At 44.6% G+C, this 21,464-nt stretch overlaps 2 protein-coding genes across 4 annotated transcripts; both read right to left on the bottom strand.

Moving 5' to 3' along the window:
• Positions 1-128: 128 nt before the first annotated feature.
• Positions 129-10,360, bottom strand: lamp2 (lysosomal-associated membrane protein 2). Of its 2 annotated transcripts, none has more exons than XM_079745078.1 (9): positions 10,208-10,360; positions 7,639-7,754; positions 5,924-6,134; positions 4,871-5,041; positions 4,560-4,777; positions 4,329-4,445; positions 4,018-4,072; positions 3,407-3,577; positions 129-588 (listed from the first exon to the last, which is right to left on the bottom strand). In XM_079745078.1, the coding sequence occupies exons 1-9, from the start codon at positions 10,251-10,253 to the stop codon at positions 449-451; spliced, it is 1,245 nt and encodes a 414-aa protein (XP_079601204.1). In that variant the 5' UTR covers positions 10,254-10,360; the 3' UTR covers positions 129-448. The 2 variants fall into 2 exon arrangements, with proteins under 2 accessions (XP_079601204.1, XP_079601203.1); XM_079745077.1 differs by lacking the exon at positions 129-588 and adding an exon at positions 752-2,764.
• Positions 10,361-10,655: 295 nt separating this feature from the next.
• cul4b (cullin 4B) lies at positions 10,656-20,728 on the bottom strand. 2 transcript variants are annotated; one of them, XM_079745276.1, is made up of 20 exons: positions 19,949-20,728; positions 19,661-19,776; positions 19,444-19,547; positions 19,241-19,310; positions 19,064-19,137; positions 18,809-18,971; positions 18,089-18,178; positions 17,664-17,746; positions 17,492-17,559; positions 17,074-17,192; positions 15,454-15,646; positions 15,263-15,367; positions 14,536-14,646; positions 13,935-14,020; positions 13,579-13,677; positions 13,372-13,485; positions 13,158-13,263; positions 12,470-12,642; positions 12,194-12,346; positions 10,656-11,897 (listed from the first exon to the last, which is right to left on the bottom strand). In XM_079745276.1, the coding sequence occupies exons 1-20, from the start codon at positions 20,367-20,369 to the stop codon at positions 11,802-11,804; spliced, it is 2,544 nt and encodes an 847-aa protein (XP_079601402.1). In that variant the 5' UTR covers positions 20,370-20,728; the 3' UTR covers positions 10,656-11,801. The 2 variants fall into 2 exon arrangements, with proteins under 2 accessions (XP_079601402.1, XP_079601403.1); XM_079745277.1 differs by having other exon boundaries at positions 13,579-13,671.
• Positions 20,729-21,464: the final 736 nt, after the last annotated feature.

The following is a 21,464-nucleotide window of genomic DNA, read 5'->3' as shown; positions in this document are numbered from 1 at the left end:
CAAATCAGAGTCCAGGAAGCATTCCTCAGCTAACGTAAACAAACAAAGAGAGAGACAGAGAGAGAGACAGAGACAGAGAGTTAATGATTTAGTCAGCAGACAGATAATATTAAATAAAGAGGGGGTGAACAGAATCACATGGCACAGAGTTTCAAACTGCAGTGAAGGTGCAAGAAAGCAGTCCAAACATAGACTCACGCACTCGTTCAACCACGTGGGATAAGTGGCATTCGACAGAACAACACAATCGGATACAATGGCTGTAATTACATTAAATGTTCACACTGTGTTACATCGAGGAAGGACACACACTGAACACGGAGGCAATAGAATGCATCATATATGGTTAACATGCAGACTCATCAAGTTGTTTCTCTTTTCTTTTTCACACAGTTAGGCAAAAGGCATCCGGCATTGAATACTGGTGGTACTGGGTGAAATAATGGGATTAGAAAGACTCGTAGCCACTGGCTAGGTTTCGCTTTCTTCCAATGAAATAGGCCAGCAGCACAATAAGAATGAGAACAACCAGGGCGACTCCGACCGCTATGGGAACAAGGAAGCTCTCATCGAGCGTGCATTCCTCGGCTAGACGAGAGTGAAGAGAGCAGACACAGGAACGTTTTAGAAAACAGAAGGAGAGTGAAGAACTAAGAAACACAACAATGAACGGTGACTAGGTCAACATTAACAGGCCCCCCCCTAAAGAAATGGAAAATGTGTTGTTAAAATGAAAGGATTTACACATGGATCCGGGACAAAGAACATACTTTATTTCCATACTTTTGATTTAGAAAAACAAAAACGATGCACTCATAATGACACCACGATTTTCCATCCGATTTATCACAGATAAAAGCCTAAAAGAATGAAAACGACGTCAGCAATCATTTGTAGACGAGCGATTTGTGAGTGGGTTCGGATTTACAGCACTAGATCCCTTTGCAAAATGACACCCCAAACGAAAGGGCCGGACCAAACCATCTCTGAGCATGGCTCAAAGTGAGACAACTTTCCGGTCATTCGACCTCTAGAAGAGACGATTGTTTGAGTGGGTTGGTTTTCAGCACACTAACTAGTAGAGAGTGGTGCTGCAAATCCCTCCCCTACTTTGGTTAAGGGCAGCACACGCCTTAAAAAGCAGGCAAGCGTCGACCAAAGTGACCAAAACAAAATGAGAAGCAAAAATCAAAGTCATTAATACACTGATTCATGCATGTTTAATGGTTTGATCGCAAGCAACGTAAAAATATATCAAATCAAAAGTCATTTCTTATGCGGTTGTAGTGCTGTAGTGATAGACTTAAGGGCTGTTAAACTAGTACACACAGGTACACAGTGTCTACACACTGGTACACAGTGTCTACACACTGGTACAGCGCAGACGGACCCACAAAACACACACATGGACAGGCTTCAGGACACTGAATTGTGCGACCAGCACAAGTTTATTTCCAGCATTCATAACGATTAACCTAAACTACAACACGGGTGACTATGCAGCATACATTTCAACAGGCATGTCAAACATGTGGAGAAGGCCTAAGTGCATTGATATGAAGCTCTCTTCAGCCAGAGAGCGATCCCTTTACCAAACATAATGCCCCCAGAGAGCCTATCCGTAGCAGAGGAACTATGTGACCTTTGAGATTGGCGCTACACAACGTTTTTGAAGGGTGAAATATTGGTTTGTACAGAAGGAGATTCGTTACCTGACAATTATCTAAATTTTTCAAAAAGGCGTGGTTGTCGGAGGAGCCATCTCAAATCTGTTCACCTGATCCACAGGAAGAACTCAAACGATGTCAGCGGTTGACATTCTTTAAACAAAGTGCAAAGAAGGCGAGATGGGTTTCTGGAAGATTTGTGTTTCCAATGCAAGGAAACGACTGCACATGTTGTCAACATGAGTCCGCAACATTAATACGTTTAGAGGCAACATAACTCAAAAACTGAAGAAAGCTAAATAATAACTCAAATGTGGGATTTAAGAGACAAAATATGGTCTAATATTGAATTAGAAATTGCCAAATCGAGGTAATGTCAATGAGTCTTTTCTGCGTATGAGATTTAAGTAATTGAAGGGGGAGGGGTCAAACGTGTCATCTAATCGTGCATGGCGGAGAAAACCTTTGAAACTATTTATTGCTAACTGAATTATCTTTTCCAATTTGAGTGACGTTTTTAAAAAGCAGGGCACTGTATCTTGCACTCATGTACAACCAATAAAAGTCAAATAAAAAACAAAACAAAAAGGAAAAAGGACCAACCAGACAACAGAATGAACAACAATGAAGCAACAAAAACAATGGGGTGGAAAGTTTGGGCCTCAGGAATTATTCCTTTTTTGGTTTTGAAATAATAATACAAGGATAATACTAAAATATAACATTTTTACAAATTATTTTTTTAGTGCTTAACATCAAGCGATATTCAGTATTTTCTGGAGTCAAATTGTGTTCTGACTGACACATAAATCCCAAATCAGCTTGAAAAGTTGCTACCATCAGCATGTAACGCAGTTAATATCCAATATAACTGACAAATTAATATTCCCAAATAATCCAAAAAGACCAAACTTGGAAGCCCCGTAAAAACGATGAAGGATTAACGCAGGACCCGCTCTAGAGAGTCTGGTATCCAACATAAGTCTTCCTTCGACCAATGATATAAGCAACCACTACAATGAGAATCAGGCCAGTCAGTGCACAGCCAACAATGATTGGGATTAAGGCTGTGGTGTCATCCAGTGAACATTCATGAGCTGCAGATAGAGAGAGGGTTAATCAACAAGGGAATCAGGAGGCGCCTGTATGACAACAAAGCTCAACGGTCAAACACTTCACATTTGCAGTCGTTTTCAACTTGTTTTATTGCCAATAGGAAATATGCATCTTCTATACAGTTTACGATTGAAGGTGATTGGTCAGATTACACATGAGTGATGGTTTGGTTTATGTTTCATACCCTGATCTTTAATGTTTTTTTGAGGATGCATCCATTAGGCTACATGTTGTAGCATGAATTATGTTTACAATTACTTAAATCGGATCATATCATGCAACTATAAATTTATGCGATTGTGTATGAAATCAAATGTGATACAAATAATATGTGTTAAAGGCAAAAGAGCAACACTTAACTTACCTTCATAACTTGAATAAACAAAAGGAAGTTTACGGACCCAATTTGACTTAAGGTCCTTACTGTAGCGTTACTCAGCTTCCTCTTTTCCTTCCAGCCAATTTTAATGAGTCCAACAACCTTTACTTAACTTAGATTAGCGTTACCTTATTCCTTCTGAATCTGGTCTGTTTTTGTAATAACCCAATAACCCCGTCGCCCAGATGATAAGGCAGGTGTGTGTCTGCAGGTGTGTGTGTGTGTGTGCGTTGGTGGAACCTACCCGTGCTGAATTTCCCGCTGGCGACGGCGAAGGGCTGCACTTGCAGGTCGAAGGTGTGGAAGAACAGGGAGTCGCTGATGTTGTAGCTCTGCTCCTTGTTGCACATGTAGGAGCTGCCCACTGACGCCACCCACAGGCTCAGGTTAGCGTTCCCACCGGAGAACTGTGGCCCTGTGGGGTGGAGAACACGCTGTGTGAAAGAACCCCCCACTGCATGAAGACACCTCAATGTAGGACCGCAGAGTCGTTCACCAGCCTCCGCAGAAGACTCAAGACTCTCTTGTTCAGAGATCACATTGACTCTGCATAGCCCCCCCCCTAGCCCTCTTACGCACTTCTTCTACGCCCTTGCCCTTAAGAATAGTACTTATCATTGTGTAGCATCTTATCGTAGATATCTTTGTTGTATACGGGGAAAGGGTTAACCTAGCGATGGTTAGTGCTTGGCACATCGTTCTATGAACATCGTTACAGTACCGACGGTACTGACTAATGTACTTACTGTAAGACTCTTTGGATAAAAGCGTCTGCTAAATGTTAATGTAAAATGTACTGTGATTTGGGGGGGGGGGGGGGGGCGATGAAAGGCTGGGGGTCGTGACCCCGCTCACCTGTGCCGGTCGTGATGTTGACGCTGACGGCGTGCAGGCGGAACTTGGCCGTCTCCTGTGAACCGCAGGAGACAAAGTAGAACATTAACCCAAACGGCCCTTCAACCACCTCGGCACACCCTTACTGTGTCCTTGACTGTATTTATACCGCGCTTTTCTAACCAGCGGCCACTCAAAGCTGTACAATACTGCCTCACATTCACCCATTCATGCACACATTCACACGACGGCGGTGTCAGCCCCTCAAGGCGACGACCAGCTCGTCAGGGTGAGGCGTGTCTCTCCCCCCCGTGTTCAGCAGGCGAGCTTACATTGACGAAGGTGAACATCAGAGTGGCGACGGAGTTGCTCAGCACCAGCTGGCTGCTGTTGACGCCGCAGGTCCCCGAGGCACTCGTCCCGTTGGGCTCCAGGTTCATCTCCTGGAGCTTTTAGGGAAGGAAGGAAAGACGAGCAAACGGCAGCCAATGAGCACGTCGTCACGAGAGGTTCAGGCAGAGGAGCCGATGGAGCAACTTTTAAAAAGGCGTGGCTGTGAATACCTGTCCTTGAATCTTGAATCCGATGCGCAGGCCGAAGTTGGCCATGAGACAAGCCGTGCGGTTGACCTCCGCGGTGACTTGGTACTTCCCGGTCGGGGGTGTTGGGAGCGGGGGGCTTGGGATGGCGGTGGTGGGCGCTACGGTGGTGGTGGTGGTGGTGGTGGTGTTGGTGGGAGCGGGACTGGGCGTGATCGGCACATCAGCGGCGCATGGCGTAACTAAGCGGTGGGAGAACGGGGAACGTCAGGGACATGTTGGGGACGTACGCGGTGAGGTCGTCGTGTGGAGGCGTTGTGACTCCCTGTACTTACTTTCTTGGCTCTTGCTGCCGTTGGCCACAAACGCCTGGATGAGAACGTTCCACAGCGTCTGGCTCACGCCGCCCTCTTGGATCACGTCCTGGCTGTTGCAGGAGTAGCAGGTTCCGAGGCCGGCCTTCGACAGGTCAGTCGCGGTCACGTTCACGGTCACACTCATCGTCTCTGTGAGGAACCAAGGAGAAAAGTGGATTAATGTGGGGCCCCATCCCTCGGGCATAGACGGTTATGTTCATGTATGATTAGGTTCATGTAAGTAAAGGTGTTCCGATGCCCGTTTTGAAATTCCTCCGATATTGCCTAAAATGTAGTATCGGGTGTCGGCGAGTATGCAAGCCTATGCGCCGATCCGATACCGTCATGTGACTAGCTCCTTTACTACACAGGCAAAGAACATCGCAAACACACGCAGTGTTATGCTTTGTTCGTTGATGGTCAGAGTTGGATAGTCGGAATGGGAAACACGTCATCTATGACCTTCGTGTGTTCGAGCTATCAAGTCGGAAAAACATGGGTGCTCACGCTTAACTAAAAGAATGCAAATGCATTATTATAATTCTAGAATATAAATGTAAATTATCTAGTTGTGAAAAATCTAATTGGCGACGGTAGCTGTCAACATAAGAGAACCCTTCAAAGAGAACAAGTGCTGTTAGTAGTTACAATGCTAGATGCTGTATCGGTACACTCGGTTTCGGCCGATCCTCAAGTTCAGGAATCGGTACCGGAAGGAAAAAAAAAAATATCGAACATCTCTACATATACGATTTTAGTATATGCTACACGTGAATCTCCTAAGATGGCGCAATTTGATTGGTGGGCAATATCTCATGGTTAAGATCTCAAACTCGGGATATCGTTTATCACAAAGTATCCCGCTTTGTTTGCTAATAAAAACAAATAAATCCCGGCAAAAAGTGTTATCTTGTGTTAACGTGTACCTCAGGCTCCGTGAATAGTGGGGAATAGTATATTATATAATATTCCCCGCTATTCACTTCGCCTTTGGCGAATAATTTTTTAATATACATGAGGCTTTGTGCTCACTGTTTGACGTGGCGTTGGGGAAGATGGCCGCGTCGGTGAGGTTGAGGTCAACGGTGACGGAGACGGCCTGGTAGGTCTGCGCTCCCTTGCTGAAGCTCATGGTCCAGGAGTGTCCCTGGCCGAAGCTCAGCCGCAGCGTGGAGCTGCTGTTGGCACAGGAGCTCCCGTTGGTGAGGACGGCGTCAGGGAGGGAGAATGCCGCCGTCGCGTTCTGAAAGACACGACGACGCACCGTCACTCAACAGGAACAGGGATCATCTTACAGGCCGGAGCCGTGAAAACATGAATCATGCTACTGTGCTCCAAGAGCACATTTAAAAAGTGGCTGGTGAAACAAAAAAAAGTGTGTTTAATCAATACCTTTTGTATATTTAAAACCAATATAAGCTCCTAAATATGCATAAATATTAGCCTACATAATGTACACTAATACGATCATTTTAAGTTGCGATGGATCCAAGCTTGACCTGTTTTGGTAAAAGTTTCTGCTTAATTACCTCGTTCACCTCGACTCTGCATAGAAACCAATGCACAGCCACCATTGAATGTTGTACGTCCTGGCACTTGCACATTGCACTTATTCAAGGTACTTAATTGTGTAGCGTCTACAGTAGCTGCTATCGTTGCTTTACACGGGGAATGGGTTAGCCTAGCGATTGTAATACTTGCACTTGGTTCTATGAACATCTTTACTGTACCAACAGCGATATATTGTTTCACTTCTTATGACAAATGTACTTATTATAACAAATGCACTTCTTGTAAGTCGCTTTGGATAAAAGCGTCTGCTAAATGCCCTAAATGTAAATGTAAATGTAATTACTAAATGTGTGATCAAAGTGGTCAACACTTTTACGGGAACAAGGAGGACACCAGACTAAAGAGAGCTTAGTGCTGTTGAATAATTGGTCCTTATGCAGATGGCTCATAAGTATCACATCAACAATCATTCTATTGTCATTGCCAAGGATGAACCCAACAAGAACATAGGAGAAGCAAAAGTATAAATAGATGCAGACCTGCAAACGCCTCAGAGTAAACAAGTGTCGGGGGGGGGAATCATCGGTCCAAGGACTGATCGATGTTTCGAGATATACGGCTACTCGAATTCTGAGCTGTCAAATCTGTCCCTGAGAAAAGTAACTTGGCGCCGAATTGAAAAAGGCACTATGTTTCGTTACCATATTTTCAGTAGCTGCGCGTAACTTTACTTTTTACATGAAAAAGTAGTTAGGTTACTGTATTAACGCGTTACTTACTTTGTTAGGCGTTACACACAACACTGTCTACCGGTCACACCGGTGTCACGGTTACGTCAAAATCCATACCGTAGCGCAAATTCAGACTGGTGTACTTTCCATACTGTTTATACCATAGGCCTACACCCCTACTTCAAATTGACGTTAAGAGTTTCCATCAGACTCGCGCGATAGCCAGACGTCTCATCCAAAAGCTCAGTCGGCGCTGTGTGCTTCAAGATTCTGATGCAAGTGCTGAGATTCCGATTGGCCCAGAGAAATGTCAATTATAACAATTATCCAATAATGTTTCATATGAAGGACAGCCTTCCCCACACCCCCAACCTCTAAAAAAACTCTCCGGTTCTACGCGATTCACGTGAATGACCCAATTGACCAAGAAAACGGCGATTGTCGCTGAAAAGCGACAAGTTCGCAGATGTGTAGATGAGAAAACCCTTTGGATGATGGACCCACCTTGTCTCCGACGGCCTCGTAGACGACGGAGAAGTTCACCTTCAGGTTTGCATACAGACAGAGCTTGCCTTCAGTGTTGTTCACCAACACCTCAGTCGCAGTGGTCAACTGGGTGCCTGCAAAACAAAGACGTTCTCCATTAGTAAAAACAAAGCAGTTTGGTTTTAAAGGTTATATTTTTAAAATTTAAAAATGGAGAAGACATTTTTTGGCATAATGTTGGTTTGAAGAAATTATTTTTGGACTTTCGGTTTTGTCACACGTGGAGGAATCGAATTTGCCAAGTCATGAAATACTGTCTCCTAGGACTGGGCGATTAATCTTATTTTAATCACGATTTCGATTTTAGCGTCAAACTATCGCAAAGCTAATATAATCGAGTTTGATTATTTTTTCATTAAATGTTTTATAGAAAGTGAACGGCTGGATACATGGATACATATCTGTACATTACTTTAGATGTAAACATTTTCTATTTGACCTTTTTGTGTATTTTTTTAAGGCGAAATGTCAAAGTTCTCAGTAACAAAGTGTTTTTTTGGGATAGACATCCTGAAAAAAAAAAAATAAAAAAATCATGTTTTCAAACTCAAAAATAATCGATAATTTCACATTTGGTTTATTGACCAAAATAATCATGATTAGGATTTTTCCCATAATGGAGAAGCCCTACTCTCTCCTAGAGTCTGACCTCAGCAAGTGGAACCATTGGACCACAAAACAGCAGCAAATGGACCTTGAAAGATCCTCTCTAGAGATGATTGACCGCCCGTTACTTATTGAAACATATCCGGTCCACCTTCATTTTGGGGAAAACTTTTTTGTGTCGAACATTTTTACAAATCCACACCTAGTAACTTAATATTTTTTATGAAGGAACCCTATTTTAGCCCGGTCTAAAACATGTTCACTAGTATAAGGTGTTATCTTTCATATTTGAGAGAAAACGGGAGTAAAACACTAGAGTTTTGCCAGTCTCTCTACCAACAAGTCTGTTATGGTTCCCCTTTGCTCCGGATGTTGGCGTGACTTCTTCGTCATTTTTCTCATGACGAAGAAGTCATAAAGTCCCTAAGGTCACGAACCCCGGTGTCGGGGTGTATCTGTGGAGCTCAGTCTTATCAGCTGTTGATTCTGATGTCAGGGTCAAAGAGGGGTGAAGCTTCTGGGACACAAAGTAGAACGCGACGTGTGTGTTGATGTTGTGTGTTGAGAAGGGTTTTTCTTTATGCTTCCGACAGGGTTAAGGCCTCTCACACACTGATAGAACGGCACAAAGCAACAACAAGGTTTTGCAAAGTTGTGGTGGGTCAAAGCCATGGTAACCACACAGCGCCTTCCTTCCTGCGTAAAAAAAACCATTTCCTTTAAAACCCATAATGCTCCGAGTCAGTTTAACAACTGGTTTCACTTTGAGTTGAATTAACTGCGGTGACGAACGAATTGAAACCTCTTACACTGCATAGGCATCACAGTTCTGTAAAGTTACCAAATTAAAGTAAAGACAGCTTGGGATGTGGTCAAAGGAAACGAGCGCACTGTCTGTTGAAGTTACTAGATGTCACCGAAGATACCGAATGATTGGGTCGAAGGAAGCAAATAAAGTCTTGTGTAGTAACTGCGTGTTAGTGAAGACAGCATGTGACTGGGTCAAAGGAAACAAGTACAGTCAGACAGAACAACCATGACGGCATCGACACGGCTCCCCCTGTAATGCCTGAGTCATTGTACGGGACGGGAGGAAACTGGAACAGCAGGAAGCTAAATGTCACTGTTCTGCGCAGCGGTTTCACAGGCCATGGCTCATCAAGTGCAGACCATAAAACCCAGATAAGCTCAAAACAGATGCCCCTGTCACACAGGACACCTGACCTAGTAATGCGTTCAGGCAAAACCAAACCACGTCCAAAGTATGACAGATAGCCCCAGTGGACCACAGTATCCCAGGCGGATCACCGGTTGTTGAATGCAATAAAAGTGGATGGTTGGCCTCCGTGGTGCGTCCAGCGCTAGCTCACCCGCACTGACGTAGATAGCGAATATCTACCTAGCACAGCTCCGAGACTAACAAGTAGCCACCTAGCACCGAGGCTAACATGTAGCCACCTAGCACAACACAGAGGCTAACATTCAGCCGCCTAGCACAACATATAGGCTAACATGTAACAACCTTGCACAACAGAGAGGCTAACAAGTAGCCAGCTAGCACGACATAGAGGCTAACAAGTAGCCACCTAGCACAACATAGAGGCTAACAAGTAGCCACCTAGCACAACACCGAAGCTAACATGTAGCCACCTAGCACAACACGGGGGCTAGATGCTGAGTCAAAGGATCATGGCTGCCGGGGATTACGCAGGGTTATTTTTGCATTCAAATTAAACGCACATTTTTATTAGGATTTGCAGCGTCAGCCCCGTGAGACGAACAATAAGTTATTGAAGTATCAGTGCGTGTTTTCAGCGGAGAGCCGAAGTCCGACGTCGGGCCCGAAGTGTCCTAGAAGTTTCACCATTCGACCAACAACAAGTCGTGCCGACGCACGGAGCCGCATCACCGCGGTACGTACCTAGTCCGAGGGCCAGGGCCAGGAAGAGCACTGCGGGGTGGATCATGTTGGCCGGATGGTTTGTTGTTCTTGACCACAGCGAGTAGCCGACTTGAGCTTGAGACGCTTGCAGGTGAACCCAGACTGCAGCTACCGACTGTACCAGGAAATGGACCCGGCCTGGTCATATGACTGAGTGCTGGAGGTGGCGTCATAACAGAGGCGTGGCGTCATAAGGCCCATTTTAAACACTGTCATCAGTTATATAGGAGATTAGTTACTGTCTAGGTCTTAAATACACAACTTAAATAATAGATAATCGTATCTTAACTAAAGTGACTATTGTCAGAGACACTATTGCACATACTTTCGAAGCATAAAGTGGAGGAGATAAAAAATATGAATTCAAACAGACAATTGTTTTTAATCTGAAGCAATAACCCAACAGACTCATTTGGACACAGGGCATAAATCTGGTCAAGCATGATTTCTTAATCAATTCATCTGTTGAGACAATTGATTCACATTCATCCCACTTTTAACCAGGGCCAACAAGACACTTAATGAAACGTGTAAAAAAAAAAAAAAAGATGCTCATTAGGTGATGGAAAAAAGAAAAAAAGAATTCAGAAAAGGAGCGACTGACGTTCTTGTGCTTAGTCATTACAACACCCTACTTGTTAACACAAAAACCTTTTAAAAAACAGGTGCCTCTCAAACACTTTTTTAAAAATGTAACGTCCATGATGTATGTACAAAAAACTTGTGACATAGGGAAGAAAAAAAAAGTGATGAAAAATATGTGTTCAATGGAAATGCAGAGCAAGATGAAGACATCGGGATAACAAAATAAGTGCTGTAATTTTGGCACATACCGCAATTCTGGCCTAATTTTCAAATTTGATCCTATCCCATGAATTCTGTTTGACATAAGCATCGCTGTAGCAGTGAAACGGAGCATTGCAAATTTAAAATGTTCACAGATGCACACATTTAACACTGGAACGACTCAAACATGAGATCTGGAGATGAATGTTAATCCATTGGCCTCACATCTGACGCTGACCGAGGAAACCACCCTATTTTTTCCTACTTCCAACACAGAGTACAAGTGAGCAGTGTTAGGTGGGTATATGTTGAGGTGTATATGTGTGTATGCATGTGTGTATTGGCGGAGGATAGACGGTGAACGAAAAAAACAAGTGACGCAATAAAGGAGCCGAATGCATTTCACGAAACTATGAAGAGAGAAGAATCTAAGTTTGAAAATAAATATTTCTCCTCCCTCCATAAACAGAAAAGAGCAAAAATGACCAACATCTGTATGTTTCCTTGTCCGTGGAAGTCCCATTCTCTTACTGGCGAAAGAGGAACGCGGACAATATCCTATTTTAAACGGGCATGCGGTCCACAAGGTCACCCCAGCCCTGACAGGCTCTCCCGGGAAGCAGTATCCATTCACTTGTCGGTCGCTGGGTTTAAGGAGGAAAAACTGGAGCCGTCCGATGGAGCGACCAGGAGAGGAGACAAAGCATTCAAGAAAGCCTTCGGCCCAACCGGATGGCCCTCGTCTTCCTCCATCTCTCTCCCGCTCTTGCTCTCTCGCCCTCTTCCTCTAAGCCACGTAGTTGTACTGGTTGGGGTTCTCCTTGTCACGCTCCATATAGTCTCGGTCGATCAGAGACTCTATTCTTTTCTTCAGGTCAGCAGGCTGAGGGTCGGGGAGAGGGGGGGGGGGGGGGGGGGGGGGGGGGTTAACAATGCCCTGTTTAAGTTCAGCAGAGCCTCTTCCGTTGGCATGTTCAACAGAGCTGCGAAGGCACATTGCAACAGGGTCTGACAGGACACACTGTGCTCCAACAAGACTGCCTAATGGCTCATTAGAAAAATGCCATTTGTGCAGAGCGCCTAAATTGCATTAAAACTAATTGGCCGGCTGCTCACATATTAAACCTTAATAACGTAGCCAATGGAAAGAGACACAGGGTTGTGGGTGAGGGTTTTTACCTTCACTGGAAACTTGAGCTGGTTGTAGACCTCGGACACCAGCAGATTGTGGGTCAGGGTCTTGCGCATTTTCATGATCCTAACAATGGCGGCGTCGATCTGGTACTGACGATCCTGGTACACCCGTTCGGTGGTGCTCGCTTGTTCCTCCACCTAAGGGAAGGGGTGGGGGGATGGGGGGGGGGGGGGGCACACACAGGAACCATGAGGATCTCAGTTCAACACAATGGGGAACGATTAGAATGAGAGAGTCTGCCACCCTGGGCCAGGTCGTACCGTTTCCTTCATCTGGATCTGGTTGATCTTGATCCTGAAGAGTTTGTGTTTGAAGTCGTCGTTGCACGAGAACTTGTCTCCGTCCTCGATGTCTTTGCTCTTCGGCACCTTGGTGAGGACCCGGGCTTTGCCGCACGCTAGCGACTGCAGAGTCCGCCTCAGCTCGCTGTCCTCTGTAGTGTCCGACACAAACACAAACACACACTTAAACCATTTGTTCTTAGTAGGCGTGGGCAAAAACGATTATTTTCCGGGAATTCAGTTCCCTTCACTATCACAAATCGTTCTTTTGAGTCGTTTGTTCAGTTCGTTAAGTCATATGGTCTGTTACAGGGAATCTCAGGTGTCTGGCCTCATCCCTTTGCTTTTAAATATGAGGTACGCCCGCAAATGGAGCCTTTTCAAACACCAGAAGGTCTCAGACGGTGACGGTGCTCGAAAAACAGCACATTTCTGCAGCATTAGCCTACGTCGCCGCTCGAGTATTACAAGTGAGTGGTTTTAAGAAGAAAAGCCCAAGCTGCCTCAACCACCATGAGAACGTTTTAGACTCAATCAATGTAAGGTTGAGGGTAGATGAAGCTCTGTTCTGACGAATCGTTCGCGAATCTTAGGGACAAGGCACATTGAGTAACAGGGCCAGGTTGCTAAATGCTTTCGAATCCTGTGTGCGTGAGATTGAACAAACCTATTCCTGTCGCCAACTTGATCTCGTCCAGGGAGAACTCCTCCCCTTCGTTGAACATCAGCAGCACCAGTGTTTGGAACAGAGACACCTGGAGCTCCTTGCGGCCCTGCAGGGACACAGACAAAGAGATCATCGTGTTTGAAACCTGTGGCTTCACGGGGTGGTCCTCAGGACACACAGGAAGAGCGGAAACGAGCAGAAAGCATTAGCATACCTCTTTGAATTCCGCCCTCAAGACACAATGTCCCAGTGTTGATTGCCACTGCAGCTTCCTCCCACTGTGTTTGCCGAGGTAGAAGGTCTTAAAGATCTCCTGCAGCCGCACCATCTGATCATTTGATAAAAACACACGTGTTGTAAGTCACGCCAGTGTCTGGTTCATGTGTGAGGTGAAAGACATCCATGTCCACCGGATACTAACCTCTGCAGGCAGATGAACCTCCATGGGGACGTACGTCGGCCAGTAACCCATGGTTAGGATGTTCACCGTCAGCTCAATGTTGCCTGGGATGTTCTGGTACTTGCAAGGAGGGTTAGACCGTTACGATGGTAGTCAACCAACAGTTTGTTCCTATATTTATGACTTTTTTATCCAAATCAACTTACAATAAGTACATTTGTCAAAAGAACGAGAAACAATATATATCTTTAGGTACAGTCAGTGGCTTCCGAGGAATTGTGCCATTGGACGCGTAGACAATTCAACGCGTCAAAGGAATAATGTGGGACCAACCAGGGCCATGGTTTTGGGAAAGCGTAGCTCAAAATGAGTATCACCTGTTTGAACTGCATCATGATGTCCTTGGACAGCTCCATGTCCTTGAACATGCCCTCCAGCTTACTGGTGAAAGCCGCTCCGCATTCTTAATGTAAATGATTAGTAAGTGTATAAATTAATGAATAAATAATTAGTCAATAAGTGATCATAAAGAGAAATGTCAGATCCAGCAGTCCTACCATGCTATGGCAGAAACCCGAAGGGGCATTACGCCTCGTCCCAATTATGTGATTACAGATATATGAGGCGAAAGAAACGGAATGCCAGATCTCGGATTTTAGCACGCCTGCCATTAGATCTAGTCTCTGTGTTGATTTGTCATTTAATGTCTGATTTGTGAGACTAAATCAAGTGTAGAACTGAAAATCCATGCTTAACCTTTATATAATTTTAACCAAAATGTCTATGTTCAACTCTAATGACAACCCACTTAAAAAAATTAAAATAAAAAGGGATGTGCCCAGCAAGCAAGGAAACAACCAGATTATAATTGGTGATTAATGAATCATTACGATATCTGTATGGTGGATTGACAACCTTTACTTATGCAACTTCAATGGGTTTGGGTAAACAAGATACAGAGAGAATGAGAACACGAACCATGTTTGAGCTTCGACAGCATCGACTTCTCAGCATCGACCGAAGCGCTTTTCCCCACCAGCAGCCTCTTGGCCAGATCCTTCTTGTAGAAGGCCTCAAAGACGTCTTTACCTAAAAAGGGGATTCAGACATTAATGCAAAGTATTTGACATTTTACATCACTGCAAAAAAAAAAATCGTAAAAGTATTTTAAGCGTCAGTGTAACCCCCCGTTTCAGCTCGAATTGGCCCTGTCCCATTAGCCATGCCCAGTCCTAGCGTGCCGTGCTGATTTGCGGTTCCACTACCAGTTTAAATGCGCTAATGTTCCACGCCGCACGTGACATGGAGCATCTCCGAGGTCAGGCCGAAGCGAGCCCGACCTCCTTCAAGCGGGCTGTGGGGACGTCAGCCCTGCTTGCTTCCCCATGGTTACGACCCACACAAACATTATACTACCTTCTTATAAGGTCTATAAGAAGTGATGATCAATATAAAATGCCCGTCACATAACATGGCGTTGTACTATTATATCGTCCAAAGTGTACTGGAATAAAATTTTTGTAACAGTAAGCAAATACTATTTTGTGCATACATACAACAAAGCTTACTATGTTGACAATCATTCAAGACATATTACACAGTTAAGTAAAACAATTATAATAATAATAATAATAATAATAATAATAATAATAATAATGTTTTTGGTTCACTACCCCTTTAACCAATATTGAGAACAAAAACTTACCATAAATGAACCTAAAGATGATCATGATCTTGTCCAGCATCTTCTCCAGTTCTTCATCGGTTGCCTCTTTGTTTCCTGCCCTTAGCTTTGAGTCAACATGCTTTGCTATAGAAGTAAAGACAAGAAGGTTGGATTAGGTTTAGGTTGGATTAGGATCAAACAAGTGTCCGCAGGAAGAGGCCTTCTCTTACCGATGAGTTCAGCGGGCTTGTTGGGACGTTTGTTGATGAACGTTTCAAATGCCTCTTTCATGGCGTTGACAAACTTCTCGTTCTTCATGAAGCAGATGTCGATGATGTGGTCCACTTTGTCTTTGAAGTCCAGCAACTCCTGAACCATCGTCTTGTCCTTCTCCGGGTTGATAACAATCGTGCTTCCAAACACCTGAGAGAAGGAACCGTTAGTGTTGACTTTAAGGCCAGCAGGACATTCCTCAACCCATCTCGATTTTCAAAGCCAAGATGATCATAAGCACAAAATTGAAAATAACAGCAATTTTCCATAATTGAATATGAATGTACAAAAGCCCTCTAATCTGATCATTTAATGAAACAGAGATTGCCTCAGGATAAGGAACTTCAGAAAGAAAAATTAAATACTAAATCGTAATCAAAATATTGGTCTAAAAGTCATAATTAGATTATTTCCCAAAATCATTCAGCCCTACTCAGGAATTTTAGATCTTCTGCTGAAAATTTAAAAAAGACATTTCTGGAAAGTTGTTCTCAGCCTCATCTTGAAGCCGTTCTGGATATGTTTCTGCCAAAGGACTTCATGACTGTTAAATGCTGCGATTAGGCAGAAGTTTAAAGTCAGGCTAAAAGCATTCCAATCCTATAATCAAAATTAGAGTCACTACAAAAAGTGCTTCTAAAAGTCTACTGCACAAGGAATCAGAAGAGACATAGTTAGTTTAAACGTTTGTTTTGTTTTTCTTTCAATTAGTAATAATTTGTTTGTTGATGCAGTCAACCACCGACCTCAAGAAACAACAACAGGGTTCAAACTACCAAAGTGTCCTCCATCTGTTCCTGGTTGGTTATTCAGGGCTTACCTTAATGTACAGCGTACCTTAATGCCCAGCCCACCTTAACGTACAGCCCACCTTAATGTACAGCCCACTTTAATGTACAGCCCACCTTAACATACAGCCCACCTTAACGTACAGCCTACCTTTACGTACAGCCCACCTTAACGTACAGCCCATCTTAATACCCAGCCTACCTTAATGTTCAGTCTACCTCAATGTACAGCCTACCTTAACGTACAGCCCATCTTAACGTACAGCCCACATTATTGTACAGCCTACCTTAACGTACAGCCCACCTTAATACCCAGCCTACCTTAACCCATTTGTACCGGCTGCTGTGCAGCGCAACATTGTATCTAGTAGATACAATGTTGCTCCGCGCAGCAGGTACAAATGGGTTAATGGTAAACACGCATTGATGCCCAATCAGGTCTTAAAGGTAAACAGGCACAGATGCGTGATCCGGTCTGAATGGGTTAATGTTCAGTCTACCTTAACGTACAGCCTACCTTAACGTACAGCCTACCTTAACGTACAACCCACCTTAACGATCAGCCCAAATTAACGTACAGCCCAACTTAACGCACAGCCCACCTTAACGTACAGCCCACCTTAACGTACAGCCTACCTTAATGTACAGCCCACCTTAACGTACAGCCTACCTTAACGTACAGCCTACCTCAATGCCCAGCCCACCTTAACGTACAGCCTACCTTAACGTACAGCCTACCTTAACGTACAGCCTACCTTAACGTACAGCCCACCTTAACGTACAGCCTACCTTAATGTACTCTATCCACTGCTGCAACAAGACCTGAACTCCGCCCCGCACTCGGCTGAACAGCTGGTAGAGGAGGGACAGATCCTCGATCCGGTTCTCGTCCAGCAGGTGGGTCAACCCTGGGGGTTCAAGCAACAAGGGCTTAAGAAACGTGGCCATGCCAGCACGCCGCCATGCATGGAAACCCGGGAACTTGGATCAGCATCCACGCTAAGCGTTTGCAGACAGAGTCTATGGTGTATGCAATACTCTACAGTATAAAAAGGCATTAAAGACAGTAGATAGCCAAAACTAGAACATTCAATACAGTACCAATTACTTTATTTATCTTTTAAATGGCAGCCCTTAAAAAGGCAGCTGCATCAATCAATCAAATTAACCTGAAAATGTCATAACATAGATAACAATGGGGACGTACCTTTCTGAAGTGTGGCAGTGAGATGTTCCCCCAGCAGCTGCTTCTCTACAGTAGCAATAAGTGGTTTTCTAAAAGAATACCAAAAATGAGTCATTTACATCGACCACTAACAGGGGAAATGTGCAGCCCATCGAAAGGTGCTCCATTCATTTCCCAGCGGCCGGCCACTCACTGTGTGCTCTGGTCCAGATAGGTGATGACCCGGTCGGCTTCCTCCTCCAGGCGCTTGTTGACGTGGTACAGATACTCTGGCACCTGATGACAGAAGAGGGCCGTTACGACAGGACTGGCTACAGCGATGCAAAACAGTGCGACGAGAAAAGGTGTTTGCTCAGGAAAAAAATGTGCGATGACACAAACGCCCAAACTATTCTATTATCTTAAATGAAAGGGAGTGTGTGTGTGTGTGTGTGTGTGTGTGTGTGTGTGTGTGTGTGTGTGTGTGTGTGTGTGTGTGTGTGTGTGTGTGTGTGTGTGTGTGTGTGTGTGTGTGTGTGTGTGTGTATGCAGCAGAAGGCCCCAGGTCGCATTCAGAGAGTGGCCCTCCATTGCAGTCATTGGGGAGTTGAGGCTGGGCGTATCAGACACATTAATCACCTCTCTCTCCTGCATCAACCGCTGCCCCTCCGCAGCATATAGACGATTAGTTTCCTCCAGGAACCGCTGCTCAAAGGAGTCCTGATAAATCTGTCAGGGTTGGAGAGAACACGGCGGCCATTAGAGCTATTCTCTAATGAGATGTTGACGCTTCGTCAAAAGAACGGTCAGTGCTGATCTCAAATAACACAGCCGTCGACCCTACTGGTGGCTCCCATTCATCTTGGAAACAATAGGGGCCAAAAGAGACATTTCACCTGAGCTTACTTTTAAAAAACACATGTTAATTAGATAGAGGACAGGTGTACAGGGGGAATAGTTAGTCAATGGAAACAGCTCAGAACATTTAATATTCTCTTGTAAATCCACAACTGCACCGCAGACAAATAAAAAAGTATTTTTTGGATGGGGTGGTTCCAAGATGGCTGAGAATTCTAGAAAAGGTGCAAATTAGAAACCTAGAAAATGGGCCAATGAGAAGTCTAGAAAAAGTGTTTCCCTTTCATAGTTAGTCCAGTGTGGTATTATTTGCTAAAAGATAAGCCTCCATCAGAGCTGCACGGGAACTGTAACAGCAAGTCTCAAGACTAGTGTTGGCATGTCAATTTACAAAACATGTAGTGAGAAAAGGAAACTCGATAACAAGGAGCTAGCGAGCTAAGGAGTAAAGAAACACGTGTGTCCGTGAGATGGAGGGAGGCAGGGTTAGAGGAGGGTTACCTGCAGGTCAGAGAGCATGCTCAGTAGACTCCTCAGCAGGCAGCGGTCGATGGCCTCGCCGCTGCGCTCCCTCTCGATGAGCAGCAGGATGCCGTCGATGGTCTTGCTCTGGACCTTCAGGTCGCTGATGATGTAGAACCTAAAGAGCTCCAGACCCATGTCCCTGAGACACACAGCAGAGCGAGGTCAGCCGCCCGCTCTGCAGAAGGACCGCCATGCTTTAGCGTGAACCCAGAGGAGGAAATAAAGACTCACCAGATTGAAGGAAGCATTGAGTTTTGTAAAACGTAGGTGCGGTCCAGGAACAAGAATATACTCCTGATCATGATCTGTTGAAAAATAAAATGTTTTAAACACGTCGTTTAAATGTTACATTTGGTTTAATATTATAGCAACCCTACCAGTGCGTTTATTAATTCAAGGATCCCCTACCATTTGTCTACAGTGATCTTGCCAACACTTGTCAATTTTCTTCAGAAAGAGCACACTATCCAACGCATCTGTAAGTATACGGGTTAAGGTCATACAATAGTGGCGTGAGCGATATCTGAAATCTCTGATCTCAGTTCAAAACACTAATGCATGGCTTTAACAGGGGACTTGACGGAGGAAAACGGGAACAGGGGAAAGGATATTCTCTGAATTGGCTGATCTGCGCCTTGATGTGGTCCTCACACACAGCCCTAAGCTGCTTGTAGAGTTTTGCAGATATCTTGTGGGAGCAGAGGTTCTCAACAGCCTTAGAAAGGGGAAAGAAACCACATATTTGTGGTATATCAAGACAGGTGCCCATTTCCATAGGCCACACGCAAACATTTGTTGGATTATCAAGCCTTGCTTCCACAGTCCTACCTGGTAGAGCTCCTCTAGGTTGTATTTGATGGAAGTGCTGTTTTGAATGGCCTCCACTGCCTCCTTCAACTTCTGCCAGGTCTCGTGTGTGTAATTCTCTGGCAGCTTTGGCTTATCTGTGTGCAAAAACAGTTTTCAAAAAGAGCAATATACTGAGACACAATAATCTTAGAAGGCCTGTTTGCACTAAGGAAACAGGCTACCACTAGTGAACGCAGTGCTATTGCATTACAGGCAGTTGAGCCATGAATCAGTATGCCCATCAGCTTCCGACATCAAAAAGCCTACCTTTGAAGTTCTTGATGACTAGTTTCTTCGCGGCTCCAGGTTTACTGTTGGAGAACGTGTTGGATCCTGCGGTCTTGGTCAGTCCGTTGGCGTGGTGTCCCCCACCGCCGGGCAGGAACACGTTCTTGCTCTTATTTGAGCATGAAGCAGTTTCCTCAGTCATCTTCACATCCAGTCCGATGAAATCCACAGAGTCCTCGAACCGCAACTTCTTCTGGATGTGTTGCGAAGTGGGAGAATTCAGGGATTTGGGAGACGAAGAAATGGAATCAATCAAGTCTTCCCTCTCGGCCCCACTGTTTATTCTCCTCTTCTTCGAAGGCGTGATGCTGCTGTCGTGTTTGACATCAGAAGCTGCTGGTCTAGCCTCCTGGGTCGGCCTGGGTGGAGGATTAGGGGAAGGTAAACCTGTTGGAAACATGAAAAAATGGAATACAAATTCTAATAGCCAGTCTTCTTGTGAACCTCAGGTCAGGTCGGGGAGGAGATCCGTGTCCGACAATGTCAGCCTATTGGGATGTGGAGGTGAACGTCCAGTATGTGTCCAAGTATAAAAAATGCATTAAATCTCAAACTCAATAGTCCCACTTGAGCCACTCTCTCGTTCTTGTTATTGCTGGCAGAAGAAAGATGGTCGCCTACTGCTTCCTCTTTCGGCCCCTTGTCTCACCACGCTGTTGGTCCTCTGGATGTTTATTAGACCACTAAACCAGCGATAACTCTCTCAGATGGCAAGATCAACACACGCTGTGTGAAACATGTATGAAACGCTGTGTTTTTAATGACAGAATATATCCAAACGCTACTGCAACACCGTGACCCCACCGGAAGTAATTGGTGCAGAATACTTTTTTTTTGCAAGGATCGCAGCGGACCTTTTAGATGTGGTTCAGAGGCCCGCCACTAGATGGCGTCACGCCGGTGTCAGGTCACTCCGTGCAGCCGTCTATCCTCTGTTATAATCAGTCATTATAATGAAGCTGGGTTGTTTTATCATCACAGATACACACATTTGGGTATTTATGTCTTGCTTAAACGAAAGATAGAATTGAGCATATTGAATAACGCAGCGGTGGGACCCTGGCTGTTGTCAGATTCGCCGGTCCGTGGGCAAGCCAGCCGGCCTTATGGTTGGAGGGCACGCGTATTCTATAATTTATGATAAATGCATTGAAAGGGCCAAAGCACCTTGCGCCATACGTTCTGACAGTGGCTGGTATATTGGCTGATATATTTGTAATCAGGGCAACTCTGACTGTACACTTACCCACAGACAAGCATTTTGACTGTTTAATTGTTGAGATTATTTTTAGTTAAAGTCCCACGTAATAACATTAAAATGACAGAAACTTGCTGTGAAAATGTATAGCTCCACAAGCTCTGACGGAGGCTGATATATTTGAGATCAGGCCACCCTGACTGTATAATTCATCCAAATCAAGCATCTTTACCGTTTTTACTGTACAACATTGAACTTTAATTCGATATGATCTAATATGATAGTCAAAATGCCTAA

The sequence above is a fragment of the Pollachius pollachius genome (genome assembly GCF_949987615.1).
Source record: "Pollachius pollachius genome assembly, chromosome: 10".
Classification (NCBI taxonomy): domain Eukaryota; kingdom Metazoa; phylum Chordata; class Actinopteri; order Gadiformes; family Gadidae; genus Pollachius; species Pollachius pollachius.
Note: the sequence above shows the minus strand (reverse complement) of the source record. Positions and strands in the feature narration are given on the sequence as shown.